Source organism: Myotis brandtii, unplaced genomic scaffold (assembly GCF_000412655.1).
Source record: "Myotis brandtii unplaced genomic scaffold, ASM41265v1 scaffold525, whole genome shotgun sequence".
NCBI classification, from domain to species: domain Eukaryota; kingdom Metazoa; phylum Chordata; class Mammalia; order Chiroptera; family Vespertilionidae; genus Myotis; species Myotis brandtii.
In genome coordinates, this window is record NW_005369915.1 from 2872949 (window position 1) to 2887887 (window position 14939).

General features: G+C 48.7%; 1 protein-coding gene across 1 annotated transcript in view; it reads left to right on the plus strand.

Moving 5' to 3' along the window:
• LGI2 (leucine-rich repeat LGI family, member 2) overlaps positions 1-12397 on the plus strand; it is a 25752-nt gene extending 13355 nt beyond the window's left edge. Inside the window, exons 7-8 of the mRNA XM_014548905.1 lie at positions 6231-6395; positions 9921-12397. Coding sequence (XP_014404391.1) covers positions 6231-6395; positions 9921-10738 — 983 coding nt within the window. The 3' untranslated portion in view covers positions 10739-12397. The remainder of the gene's footprint in view (positions 1-6230; positions 6396-9920) is intronic.
• Positions 12398-14939: the final 2542 nt, after the last annotated feature.

The following is a 14939-nucleotide window of genomic DNA, read 5'->3' on the forward strand; positions in this document are numbered from 1 at the left end:
GAGAGAGAGAGAGAGAGAGAGAGAGGTGACAGAGACACATGAACTGGTTGCCTCCCGCATGCACCCCAACCAGGGTGCAGGGAGCAAACCCTGAACCCTTAGGTGCGTGGGCTGATGCTCTAACCAGTTAGCAGCACCAGCCAGGGCTAATACCAGATTTTAAAGGGGGAGAGAGAGGTGACAGAGACACATCAACTGGTTGCCTCCTGCATGTACCCCAACCAGGGTGCAGGGAGCAAACCCACAACCCAGGTACATATCCTTGACTGGAAATTGAACCCTGAACCCTTAGGTACGTGGGCTGACGCTCTAACCACTTAGCAGCACCAGCCAGGGCTAATACCAGATTTTAAAGGAGAGAAGATCAATCCACAGTATGAAACCTGCTTTATCAGACTTAGAAACTTAAACAGGCTGAGATTTGGTATCTACAGGGCTTCAAGGCATGTCAGTAGGAGCAGCAGGAATGAGAACTCAGACCATAGTTACAGAAATTCAAAAGACAAAAGAACTTGCAGAACAAAATATTCCATGTAGGCCAGTCCTCCAAATAAACAAACACTCGCAAAGTAAAAATTATTTCCAGATGTCTTTGTAAATAAGGGCCCCTACGAGTCCTGTTCTTTTCTGAGGGGAAACCTGACTCTTATGGAAATGACCTTGTCTTTCATCACCGAACAGGGGCTTATTCAGCTGTGTAATTGGCAGGTGCCCTTTAGCCAGTGAGGCTGCATGCAGGTTATTCGCTGTATTGTGGAGCAGTGCAAAAAATCAGAGGTCGAGTCAATGACATTTGCACCGAAAGGTGGCATTCAAGGCCATTGGGTATGAAATGCTAAACCAAAGCTCGTTGGGGCTGTTTCTACCTCTTCCCCAGCTTTTCTGGAGAGTTCTCTAACCCCCAGGTGAAGTTAGCAGCTTTTCCATTGTTCTAATCACACCTGGCCATAGTGTATGACAAGTTTGCCAAGCTCTGAGAGAAATGACACGGGCCATAGAGGTACCGGGGGACTTGGGAATAATTTACATGAGACAACCTTACTTCTGAGCTTAGAGCCCCGTAGATGGTTATGAAAACCACCCAAGCTCTGAGAATTGTCATGGGAACAGAGGGGGCTTGGAACCAAGGTGGCCAGGTCCTGAAATCTGTCATAAACCCAGAATCAGTGTGAGTCCCTAACACATTTTAGGGCATTCTCTCTCTTACATGTATCTTCGCTAAACAGCTTCCTATTAAAATCAAAAAAGTCATCACACCTCCCTGGTAACAGGCAGATGAGGATTCTATCTTTGTTATTGTTTTATCCCTTTAAGAATTGTGGACAAATGGCCCTGGCTGGTGTTTCTCAGTTGTTAGAGCATCGGCTCCATGCACAAAAGAGTCTCGGGTTTGATTCCTGGTCAAGGGCATGTACCTGGGTTGCAGGTTCAATGCCTGGCAGGGTTTGGGAGGGTGTGGGAGGCAACCAGTCAATGTTTCTCTCTCCCCCCCACTTCCCTTCCTCCTTCCACTCTCTAAAAAATCAATGGAAAGAACATCTCTGGGTGAGGATTAACAACAACACCAAAAAAGAATCGTGGACAAATGGGCTCTTGCTCCCGGGGTCTTCCATCATGAAAAAAGGCACAGCCAAGTTATAACCTGTCCCCAAGTAGAGTCCCTGCTTCGTAAGAACATAGGTCAATAGATTGTGAGTTTGGGGCTCCTATCTCCTGCTCAGATAAAGCCTCATCATCTGGGGCTTTATTAGAGGCTGAGAGGAAATGTGCGAGGAAGAGGAAAAGCCCATTCCTAGGTCATGGAAATGACCGCACCCTCACCAAGGAGCACATCTTCTTAGTGTATTATTTCCTTCGTGGCTCAGATTTTCAGGAAAAGAGTAAGTTCTTGAGGTGGAGGAGGGGAGGCAGACACTGTTCTTCCCAGGGAGAGGAGGTACTGTTACCACCCTGTTTCCAGCACAGGGGTGTAGTTAGCACCTCGAAGCACCCTGAACTGTGTTCAGCTCTCTAGGTTAATCACAGTCCTTCCCGAACCCTCCGCCTCAAGTTTATTTTTATCCACCTCAGAAATCCCTGTTACCTGCTCATGATTCCCCGTGTGAGGTGGATAATTCACTAAATTCCTTAGAGGGAGGGAATTTTGCATCCTAATGGTCCTGTTAGCTGCCCTGTTTCAGGGCTGATGAAAATGCAAAGAGAAATAATGCATTAATGTGCAGTTTCTCTCCCAGCAGGATAGGCATCATGTATAATTTATTTTCTGCAAGTGCTATAAATAGCGAGGTAAAAATCTGTTGATTCCAGGGGGAGCCGTGCCCGAATTGGAAGAGTCCCACTGACATCATGAACTTAATCCAGTGTGAATGGAAGTGGCAGGCTTTCGCAGAGATCCCACTAATACTTAAACGCTAGTAAATTGGTGTCACATCCATGTGCGCATTCTCCGAGAGCTTCCCACGTGGCTGTGCGCTTGCCGCTTGTGAAAGATAAATTAAGATGAGGATGGATGAATATTTAAATTTGAGTCCCTTCCCCTCATGCACACAAGCTCATATGTATTGATCATTCTATTCCACCTGTTTCTTTCTCTTTTCCTTCTTCCCCTCCTCCCTTTTTATTTATTATTTATTTTTATTGATTTCAGAAAGGAAGGGAGAGGGAGACAGAAATATCAATGATGAGAGAGAATCATTGATCAGCTGCCTCCTGCATGCCTCACACTGGGGATCGAGCCCACAACCCGGGCATGTGCCCTGACTAGGAATGGAACCGTGACCTCCTGGTTCATAGGTCGATGCTCAACCACTGAGCCACACCGGCCGGGCTCTCTCCTCCTTTTTTATGAAGAGGGGTTCTGGAGGGAGAAAGGGGTCTTCTATTAGCAATTCGATTTCTAATTCAAATGAGTTAACAGTCTGTGTTGTGCAAGATACTCAGTTTTTACAAAATATGATGAAACCGATGTTTTGGGAAAATAAATGACAATCAGACCATTGAAGGCCAGATTTGTAAAATGCTCTCCAGTCTGGCAGCTCTGTTCTTATTCTGGGAATCGTTAATAAAAAGCTGACTTTGGGGCCTGCACTTTCAGTGACCTGCGTTTTTAAGCAGACGCTCATGTTTCTGGGAAGCCAGCGTGCGGTCGGGAGCCTGACTAGAACAAGCCGCTACAGGCATCGCACGCGTGTTCAGAAGCTTCTGCAGACCTGGGTTAGACGAATGCCCCCGGGTAGAGGAGTGGTTTACAGGCCTCCGGGTTTTAATGAAGAGTGGGCACCTGTGTCCCCAGAGTCCTTTGCTATCTCCGGGAAAGGAAGCGGACAAGGCCGGCTACCATTTCCCATCTCGCGACCTGTGAGCACAGAGCCCCGGAGCCTGTGGCCTCGGCCAGCGCTTTCTGGCTTCTACGCGGGTCCTGCGTGTGCCAATAGGAAAGAACCGAGGATGATGCTTTCTGTTCCTCTTTGGTTGATCAGCGCTGGTATTTGGGGGTTTTGGCAGAGGGTCGGGGCTCTTCCCTATCTTCATCCAGGCAGCATAACGTTATCATTGGAACTACGACTGTCCAGCTACATGTAACTGTATCATTACATATCCAACACTGCTGAGGCATGTCCATAGACAGCTCTGTGCTGACACTATGTGCACACCCTTATTTAGTCTCTACGATCACCTACCAAATAAACATCCCCCTCATTTTACTCATCCTCATTATTTTCTTGCCCAAGGTCGCAGACTACAGTGTAGGTGGGAGCCTGAGCCCCAGCTCTTCTGGATAGTCCACTCCCTGGGGTGGGGGGAGGGAACCTCATCCATGATTGCCACCTGTCCCCTCCCCCTTGGCCACTTCTTGCTGTTGGGGTGCAGAGGCAGCCTCCTCTTTGCTTCTCCCTCTTCTCCCCACACCTGCAAGCATCACTCATTCAGCCCCGTCCTCTTCCCACCCCAGTCCTCAGAATGAGCCAGCGCTCCCACACTCATTAAGCCAGCAGCCTTTATTAAGCACCTGCTGTACACAGGGAGGGCCACCTCTGAGAGGTAACATGCCTTGAGCACTAACTATGTGCTATGTACAGTTCTAAATGAGTACGAATCATAACATACAGTGAGGAAACCGAGGCAGAGAGAGGGTAAGGAACTTCCCCGAGGTCACTCAGCGGGAAGGTGGAGTCACAGCTCTGGCATCTTATCTCAGATGTCATTAAAATGGACACTCCCCCAAGGGACAGGTCAGGGGTGGTGGCGAGGACAGAGGAGGTGGACTGTCCTTTCTCGGACCTTAGTTCCATGTTTAGTAAGCAGCTGCTATGTGCTAGCCCTGAGGCAGGCATTTCTGGCAACGTTACCCAATGTGTCCCTCTGCCATTAAGCTTGGGAGGTAAGTATCATTGCCCCCATATTGTGGATAGGTAAACTGAGGCCTTGTAAGGGGAAGTGTGCACCCAGGGTCTCTAGTGCAGGCAAGTGGTTTTAGGTGGTCTGACCCCAGGCACAGTGCTCTTCCTGGTGCCTCTCATTGCCCTCACTCCCTCAGCCCTGCCCCTCTTTCCTGTCCCTGCCTGTTGCTTGCTCTTCCTGTCACCACGCTTCCTACTCCAACACTTGCTCAGCTGCTCCACCTCCTTTCCTGCCCTGTTCCCTCAGCACTGTCCCTCTTGACTCACTATGGAGTGACTGGTCCCCTTATTGCCTTTCTGGTGTAACAGCTGTCTGAGGCTCCCCAGTCAGAGGTATTTCTCCAGTGGCTGCTGTGGGCTCCTGCCACGGGGCTGTGAGAAGTGCAAGACCCAGGTCTGACCTTAGGGAGCACTGTGTTCAGGAGACACACCATGCTGTGTGCCCATGGCCTGACGTGCACCCTCTCTGGGCTTCTGGCTCTGTAAAATGACTCAAGGTCTAAGATCGCTCCCATGTCCCCAAATCTGACTCTGATGATGCTATATTGAATAGTCAGTCGGTGTGGGTAACAAGATGTAAACAGCAGTGCCTGATTATGTGTCCAATGAATTAGGAAGAGTCCCAGGGGTTGGAGCGGTCAGGGAAGGCTTTGCAGAGGAGGTGGGACTTGAGGGGCCCCAATAAGGACAGTGTGGGGAATTGAGGGGCAAGGATTTTCTCATAGAGCGACTCTCCTTAGCCAGACGTGCACCATCATTTTACCCCGGGCGCACTCAACCTGCCAGGAAGCAGTGCACATGGAAGGCTCTCTGGCTAAAGAAAGAACTTAAACTTTATTAGTGTCCTTTCCCCCCCTTTCTTCATCGATTCTCCAGCTACCCCACACACTAAGCGTCCTTGCATCCGAGGGCATCCTCACTCTGTTCCTTGGTAAAATTGTACATTTCCTACCGAGATTTATAATACAGTGAGTCTGTTGTAGCTCAGGGGAGTCATGTGGACGAGAAGTTTAAATTTACCACTAAATGTAAGAGTTAAGCACTTGCTCAGATTGGGCGGGTTCTCTGTTGCTTGAAAATGCAACAGACCTCCTGTGAGTGCTTGCTGAGCTGTCCAGACCCCAGGCAGAGCTGTCACTCATTGCACTGGGCCCAGGAGTCAGTAACTGTCTTTCCTTCCCGGGGCGGGGGGCTGGGGGGGGGTCTTTATAAACCTCTGAGACCGCATGGGAGGGCTTGGCTTGGTTTCCAAGCATGCAGGGAGCCATTGGGGGCTGACTTCTCATTGTGAACCTGCCAAGGCAGCCTCCCCATCAGGGTGATGCAGAGCTGGAAGTGTGTTAACAGGTGATAACAGGGTCCCATTGCCTGGTCAGCTTGAGAACCACCCCAGCAACAGGTTTCTTTACTACCCGGCTCTTCTGAGAGCGTTAGACACAGCTTTCCCCAAATGAGGCTGCCCACTGCTGCCCTGGTTCACGGAGGAATTTTCAGGGTAGTGTCAGGAGTGTGGCTCTGTGGCTTCCCTTCTGTCTGGCCTTTTTGAAAGCCAGGTCTCACCAAATGTGTTTAAAACATTGAGATCCTTCAGCCAAACCTGCGAGCTGTTTATGTCAAAGAAGTTGTATCAGAAGCTGTGCATTCAGTTGGAGAGTCCCATGCATGCCAGAACCTTCTGGAATCTCCCAGAGTCAAGCACACTGGGATGTTAGCGTTGCTTCTTTCCTGTCCCCCCTCCCCTTTTTGGAACCAATGAAAGGAAAGAAGGGGTGGTTGATGACTCCCACAGGACATCTCATGGAGCCTTTCTCTTTAAACACCTATTCCCAGATTTTGTTGTTCATCAGACATTGCCCTACCAGTCGGTTTCGGTGGATACGTTCAACTCCAAGAACGACGTGTACGTGGCCATCGCCCAGCCCAGCATGGAGAACTGTATGGTGCTGGAGTGGGACCACATCGAAATGAATTTCCGGAGCTATGACAATATCACAGGTGCGTGTGGCTTTGATGTATTGGCCTAATTTCAGCGAGAGAAGAAACGTTCTCTGCTGTACTGTGGGACCGCTTGGCTCTCTCACCTGGTTAGATTTTAGGGACACATCCCAGCCCACCCTCATCTCTGATTTTTTATGACATGGTCCATTATTGGTGAGAACGGAAGCCTCAGGTGGTGATCCTGTTTGTTGTCGGGGATCCTTTTGAAAAGGGAGAGAGTGATGGGTTACGTATGGCGGGAGGCATTTTCCTGGAGGGGTGAGAGGTCACTCCGAGAACCCCTTGATCTTTAGCAGTTATGGCACCTTTGATTGCACCAATTTTGTAGCAGCTAACAAGTCCTTGCTTTTTGTTAAGCTGATTATTAATGAATATGGTAATGAACACATGCACACAAGTATGTGTGCTCATGCACACACACGTACATGTGCATATATGCATGCTCATACACATGTGCACATGTGCACACATACGTGCGGGCACATATACACACACGTGTGTGATCATGCACATAAACACACCTCCACTGTCTAGCTGTTCTTCCTGCCCCCTTGCCAGGTCCCGGTGATCACTGCTTCCTTGTAATAAATGCAAACAAAATAAGAATACACGGCTCTCTAAACCCAGGCCTTTGGGACAAGACTTAGTTAATGATTCTTTCAGTGCTGGCGGGGGCTCCCAGTGTTTTACTGCTACTAAAATGGAGGGTCTGCTTGCTTTTTAAATAAGTGGGTAAAGTTAAAATAATCTTGCAAAGACTTCTCGTTTATCAAGTGCAACCTGATAATATTGCTAACTTTATAAGCAGCATCACAATGGCCCAACAGTTACCCCGCGAGAGCATTTCCTTTAGGGTCCTGATTTGGAGATGGAGCAGCGTTTTGCTGTTCCAGCGAGAAGCGGGTGGAGGTGGAATTTCTGGAGGGGAGGCTCTTCGGAATCTCTCCGGCACCAGCACTGAGTGGCTTCGCAGCACCGGCATTCTGAGTGGCTTCGGAATCTCTCCGGCACCAGCACTGAGTGGCTTCGCAGCAGGTGCGGGGATGTGGGAGGCAGGGAGTGTCGTGATGAGCCTCATCTCGCAGCCCTGAAGGTCCGTGAGACGCACATGCAGATGCCACTGAGAGGCCATTCAGATGAGCCACGTTGCTGTCGGCCATCTGGCCGCCTGGTGCTGAGCTCACATTCCTGAGAGCAGCCCCACTCGTCCAAGTGCAGCGTCAGCACCGAGCCGCACAGGTGAACCTGCCGAGGGAAGCCGAGGCTTTGGACCCTAACCCAGCCCACATGAGAGGAAAAAGGGTGGCGAGAGAGGGACTCAGGGCCCACGTGTTTCTGCCTCTCTCTTTTTCCTGACTTGGAAGGTGGCGAGGGCTGAATGAGCCGGCCCCTCTACCTTCTCCCCATGATGGGAGGTGGGAGCAGAGTGGTACTTTGTTCTTGTGCAGGGAGAGCCAATGTCAGTGCTTGTGGCTAATGCTGGTTGTGGGCCTGTGAGGTGCCAGGCGCTGGTTTGTGTCATTGGGAAAACACACACACACACACACACACACACACACAAACACGATGATCTCTGCTGCTACTGACAGCTCCATGGGCTAGAAGTGTTCACCGGGCAGAGGCATTAGGGGGCATTTCTGAAGTCAGTTCTTTCTGTCTCTCATGCCCCTTGGCTGAGACTGGCAGGCTTCTGGGTGCCTCTGAGCAGCAGGCACCTCCGGGGCCAGGTGGTGCAGGAGGGAGACCAGGAGCCAGGCGGGAGCCCGGGCAGCTTTCGAAGAGCAGTGTGGTAGTTTAAACCCAGAAGCCTTAAAAAATGTGCACAATGTTTGACTCAGCAAACACATAAGAACACTGCCAGATGGTTTTCCAAAAACGATTTCTCTACGAGGAAGCATGTTACTTACAATCATGAAAAGCTAGAAATAACTGCAGTGTCCAATAGTAGAAGATTAGTTAAACAAACTATGGGGCATTCATGCAGTGGAATGCGGTGTAGTGTTTGAAAGTCTAGTTATAGAAGAGGAAATAAGGAAACTATTCACAAGTGAACATGGTCAAGTGAAAACAGGTTGATAAGAAGCCTATGTATTTGTACTATAAGCTCAAAGTTATTTTTAAAAAGTGCATTTGAATATGAGCATAGATTGATGATTAAGAAATATATCAAGATATTAAGGATCATTTCAGCATTTGCAGGACCAATGATTTTGGTTTTCTTCTTTGTGCTTTTTGGTATCTTGTTGGTGGAGTGTAGGCAGGAGCCAGACTATCTAGGTTTCCTTTGGCTCCAGCTATCAGAAGAGGCCAAATGTCTTCAAGCGCCCTTATTAAAATTGTTTCCTCCTGCCCATGAGCCCTCACTCCTACCATGTGACTGCCTCCCACCCCCAAGGGAGGAAGGCCATTTAATGGCCAGTTCTGCCCTATGGAGTCGGGAAGTGCTTTTTGAACATCATGAGGACAATGCATTTGGTGTGTCAGTGAATTTCCTGACTTGTAACCTGCCTCTAAAGACACAGAGACCCAGGTGACCAGCATTTACATGTTTCTATGGAGCCACCATTTATAAAAAGGGTTTTATTTTTTTTTAATTATGGGAAACTAGACATAGCATAAAACGTACCATCTTAACCACTGTTAAGTGTACTGTTCAGTTGTGTTAAGTACATTCGCATTATTGTGCAACCAAAAGAACCCTTTTTGCCTTGGAAAACTGAAAATCTCCACCCATGAAATAACTCCCCACTTTTCCCTCCTCCCAGACCCAGGCAGCCACCCTCTCCTTTCTGTTTCTATGAATCTGACTACTCTACGTACCTCATGAAAGTGGAATCATACACTATCTGTTTATTTGTGAGCTGGCTTATTTCACTTGGCTAATGTCCTCAACATTTATCCATTTGTATCATGTATCAGAATTTACTTCCTTTAAAATATATATATTTTTTATTGATTTCTCAGAGAAAGAGAGAGAGAGAGAAACATCAACGATGAGAGAGAATCATTGATTGGCTGCTTCCTGCACACCCCACACTGGGGATTAAGCCCGCAACCCGGGCATGTACCCTGAGCGAGAATCGAACCATGACCTCCTTGTTCATAGTTCAATGCTCAACCACTGAGCCATGCCGGCTGGGTAGAATGTCCTTCCTTTTTAAGGCTGAATAAAAGCCCATTGGATGGGTAGACCACATGTGTTTATTCATTCACCCATCAGTGGACACTTGGGTTGTGTCCACCTCTTAGCTATTGTGAATAATGCTGCTATGGACATGGCTGGACATGTATCTCTTTAAGACCCTGTTTTGAATTCTTCTGGCTAAGGGTCCAGAGGTGGAATTCTGTACTATATGGTAATTCTATATTTAATTTTTCAATGGTTTAACTTTTCTATGGTTTCCAGAGGGGCTGCCTCATTATACAGTTCCCACCGGCAGTTCCCTAGGGTCTCCGTGTCACTGTGGAGGAGCATCTTAACCACGGCTGCCCTAATCCCCTCTCCTCTCTTTTGGGGCACAGGTCAGTCCATTGTGGGCTGCAAGGCCATCCTCATTGACGACCAGGTCTTTGTGGTGGTGGCCCAGCTCTTCGGCGGCTCTCACATCTACAAATACGACGAGAGCTGGACCAAGTTTGTCAAATTCCAAGACATCGAAGTCTCTCGCATTTCCAAGCCCAACGACATTGAGCTGTTTCAGATCGAGGACGAGACGTTCTTCGTCATCGCCGACAGCTCGAAAGCCGGCCTGTCAACGGTTTATAAATGGAACAGCAAAGGATTCTACTCCTACCAGTCCCTGCACGAGTGGTTCAGGGACACGGACGCCGAGTTCGTCGACATAGACGGGAAGTCGCACCTGATCCTGTCCAGCCGCTCCCAGGTCCCCATCATCCTGCAGTGGAATAAGAGCTCCAAGAAGTTCGTCCCCCACAGCGACATCCCCAACATGGAGGATGTGCTGGCTGTGAAGAGCTTCCGAATGCAGAACTCCCTCTACCTGTCCCTCACCCGCTTCATCGGGGACTCCAGGGTCATGAGGTGGAACAATAAGCAGTTCGTGGAGATCCAGGCTCTCCCGTCCCGGGGGGCCATGACCCTGCAGCCCTTTTCTTTTAAAGAGAATCACTATCTGGCCCTGGGGAGCGACTACACGTTCTCCCAGATATACCAGTGGGACAAGGAGAAGCAGCTGTTCAAGAAGTTCAAGGAGATCTACGTGCAGGCGCCTCGTTCCTTCACCGCCGTCTCCACCGACAGGAGGGATTTCTTTTTTGCGTCCAGTTTCAAAGGGAAAACAAAGATTTTCGAACACATAGTTGTTGACTTAAGTTTGTGATCGGTGAATTTAAAGGACACAGCACGAGCTCTCGGGAGAGAACTGAGAAAACATATTTAAAAGGGAGCCAGGTTCAGAGGTCTGACATTAACACTGCATTGGGGAAATAGTTAGACGTGTTCAAGCTTTTAGAACTCACATTTTAATCAGGGATTACATTTACTGGCTAACTGCATGCCATGTCCATCCTCCCAGTTAAAAAGACATAGGGAAGCCGGTAATTCCTGAGAAAAGAGTACAGTAGTAACTCTTACCATCTAGGAAAGTAATGTGAGATTTTTTTTTTTTTTAATGAGGAAGGAGAAAATCAGATAAGATAGGACAGCTCTTATAATGAAATTTTTAAAAAGACCAAACAAACTATGGGCCCTTCTCACCCCATTTTAGCTATTTTTCTGGTAAGGACTCTTAAAGCCAAAGTCAGCTGAAAAGATGTGCTGATGGTAAGTTTAAAAATCAGGTAACACTCAGCATTGCTATTTTGAGCCACCCTAATTTCCCGACCCCCTCCCCCCCAACCCCCCTTCCTAGCAGAACCTTGGCTTTTGCATTGGCTCATATGAATGCTTGTCATGGGCGTGTCAACAAAATAATGTTTGACGAATTGCTTCCTCTGCTATAAAGAAAATCTTCTGCTGACACCTGTCCGGGCCCAGCATGGGCTGTGGGCCCAGGAGGGAGACAAAGGAGGTCTCCTTGTGGTTCAGCGCTGACCCTCGTGGTGGCCTGAGCAACAATGCCTGTTTGATGCTCTCCATGATGTGTCGCTTCTCAGAGCCCATTCTCTGAGTGTGCGGGTCGCCAGCAAACGGGCCAAAGACCGAATGGTGCTTTCTATTCTGTCCTTTAGAGCAATAGAACAGGTATTGCCATCTGACGAGAATTTCCGAACTAAGATTTTGTAGAGTCAAGGAGGACTTCACACACGTCTCCATGTACTTTGTAACCTAGAGATGGCCCTTGGAATGATGCATGCCTTTGCCCCCTGGGCAACTTAATATTTCAAGTAATTGAATAGCAACCTACCTACCTGCCCACCTGCCTACCTCCCTGCTCATGTAACCGTCTGCTTTGTTGATTTGCTGATATTGCTGCTGCCAGCACAGCCCTTCCAAAGGTGCTGTAGCAGCAAATTGTAGAAGCTGGGGTACTCAGGACAACACACTCCTCCCTCTCCCTGTCCTTTGCTCCCTTGGGGACATGTGCTGACAGGAGGCTCATCCTCTACACAGAAATGGGGGGGGACCCACTGAACAATAGGGACCAGCTTAGGAGCCAGACACGTAGAATCCCATAGACCGGGTCTGCGCTCAGGGGCCCAGATGGCCTGTTTCAAAATGGGTCTCTCTGGTGTGGACCATTGGGAAGCTCATGGGAACAGGGATCTGGTTTTGTGGAGGGTCCAGGGGATGTTCTGCCTGATTAGCTGGTTCTCTTCAGAGAATAGGAAGTGAATGGTTTCAGGAGTGGCTCTCAAAGAGTAACCCCACAACTCGTAGCCATGAACGTAGCATCATCGTTGTACTGTATTACTTTTTTAATGATTTGTGTTTGCCAAGTCATGAGTAGGTGGATGTTTTGCCACAAATATGAATGTATGTGTTGTTTCCAGACTGTAAGCAATGCGGATCGAGGCAATAAATAGCACTTAGAGAACAATGCGCTGGTGTCACAGCAGCTCTCTTGGGTACATTCTGGGACTCAAGGCTGAGGGCTCCCAGCCTCGGACACCAGGGACTGTCATGAACTAGCTCATCCAGATCCCTGCATCGGAGGCTAGACGTGGGGTAGCTCAGTTATTCCTCGGGCTGTCACGATGGTCAGACTATTCTTTCTGGCACATGGAACCCTTCCAACAAGGCGGGGTGGGAAAACGGGCACTTGGCGAATAGTCAAGTAGGAGACATTTAGACAGCCCAGCGCTGTGCCAGATCAAAATGATGTTCCTGATTCAGACGTTTGTAGAGAAGGCAACTGCGCCAACATCACGGCGTTGTCTCTATGGAGCGGTGTGCCAGTTTCCCAGCTGCAGCGCTGAGGATGAAACTAGGGGCTAACCACGTGCAGTCACCACCCTAGTAACCGTTGCCCAGAATCTGGAAAACCAGGGAGCACAGGGTGCCGGGCTGGGTGTCGGGGGACTTGCTGAGTCCGGGTGAGACAGGATGAAAGAAAAATCTAAAGCTTAGGATGGAGGCGGGGGTCGGAGGGAGAGAGGGTGGGGAAGCCACTCAGTTGCAATCAGGATTTCTTTTCTTTTTCTTTTAAAAAACTTTTAGACAAGATCCGCGTCTGCCATCCCTAGGGTCCCTGCCCTGAGGGAGGAGATATTTGTTCTGGCCGACTTAGGAGTGGAGATGTTCTTGGCGCCAGGCGATGGAGGCTTTGCTTCATTAATCTTACTGCTCCATCCCAAGAGTCCCTCAAGTTTTAAACAATTTCTGCAAGAAGATTTCTCCCCGTAATAATGTAAGAGGAAAAACACCAAGCAACAACAAGAATTCGAAGCAGAGAGTCTTGGGGGACCATCCCTGTGGAGATAGCGTTAGGGGGGGGAGGCTGTGCTTTTTGCTCCGTTCCTTCCCATCACCCACCGCTTCATCATCTCCGCTGGTTTTGTCTTTACAATCTTGGTGGCGCAGCTCCCAGACTGAGTCCCTCCACATAGCCATGTGGCCAAGACACACAGCCTTAAAGCGAGGACTTGTCCCCAAACTCCACGGAGTCAGGAATAGATCCTTTATGGAGACTAAAAATAAGTCTTCAGATTGAATGGCGCTGTGTCCTTGGACAGTGGATGATAAGACCACCTTGCATTTCAGCAAACCTTTATATTTTTCCATGTACATTTGTATTCGTCTTCTTTGCTCATAAATAGCTCTTCAGTTTATTGGCGGGCAGATATTATTCCATTTACAGTGAGAAGGAAATAGACACAGACATTCTAAGTCAGTTGCCTGTTCAAGATTCTTTAGTCGTGAGTGGCAAAACTAGAACTTGCCCTCTGCCCAGCAGGCTTTGTCTTTTTTCCCTGTGGCACTGCCAGGCCCTCCAAGTGAACACGTTTTAATTGTGATTTGGAAGAGAGCAGCACCTTGAGAGAAAATAAAAAAATGCAACCAAATGTGTAGAGCCGGAAGGAAAAGAGTGCTGACTAGACACCATCCAATCAGCCGGTCCATTGAACAATTAAACGCCGCAGAACTGCCGTTACATGCAAGGCCCCACTCTTGAAAGTCTTCCAGAAGTTTCAGATAATCTTCTGTTCTGAAGAGGGTTTCTAACGGGCCCAGCTGCCTCTCCCCTCCCATAGCTACAGGAAGGAGGCTGAGGTCGAGATGGGTCTGGTTCTTGTCACAATGTCCACAAGATAAACAAGAACAGTTCCGCGAGGGGGGAAGCTAAAACCATGATGCACGAGTGATGATGAATTGCTCCGGGCTATAGTCAGCCCTCGGGGAGCACGCTGGGAATGGCAGGGTTGCATTTTTCCTCCCCACGGAGTGAGAGGCTGTGTATTTTTAGGGAAGAAATCAGCGTGGGATGCTGGAGGTTTGGCTGCCAGGAACACTCAGGATGGAAATTTCTCCACCGGGGTGTAATGGAAGAGAGATGAAGGTCTGCGGGAGGGGAGTCTATTTGCATGCTTCCTAAAGAAAATCTCTTGAGCCGGCTTCCCGATTCTTCGGCAGAAGTATCAGCCCCTCGCTCAAAGCTTTAGAGTTAATTAGGCAGTGGCCAGAGCTTCTGTTAAACGGCACCCTGGAATAGAATGCAATAACCCAGCTGTCGACACAGTGAGTAAGATGGCCCAGACTTGGGGGAGAGGGGAAGGAAATGGATAGAAAAGCAGCGCAGATGGCTGTGGAGGAGACTCTTTGGGGAACGTGGAAGTGAACTGGAGGAAAAGAACAAGTCGTAATGATTTCCTTCGCCTCAGCCAGGCAAGTAGACGGTGGAACGACCAGGCAAATGAACAGCATCCTAATTATTAACAAAGAGAACCAGTCATAGCGCTAATGAGAATAAGAAATATCTGGAAAGCTACGGAAATCTAAACCGAGGCACTCTGATCCCTACATGATTCCATTGATTGTATCAGAATCCACCTTTTTCCTAGTAGGAAACTATGCATTCCCCATCACTCCCTTTGACTATCAGGAATGTATAAGACCTGTGAGAAAATAGGCCAATATGCCAT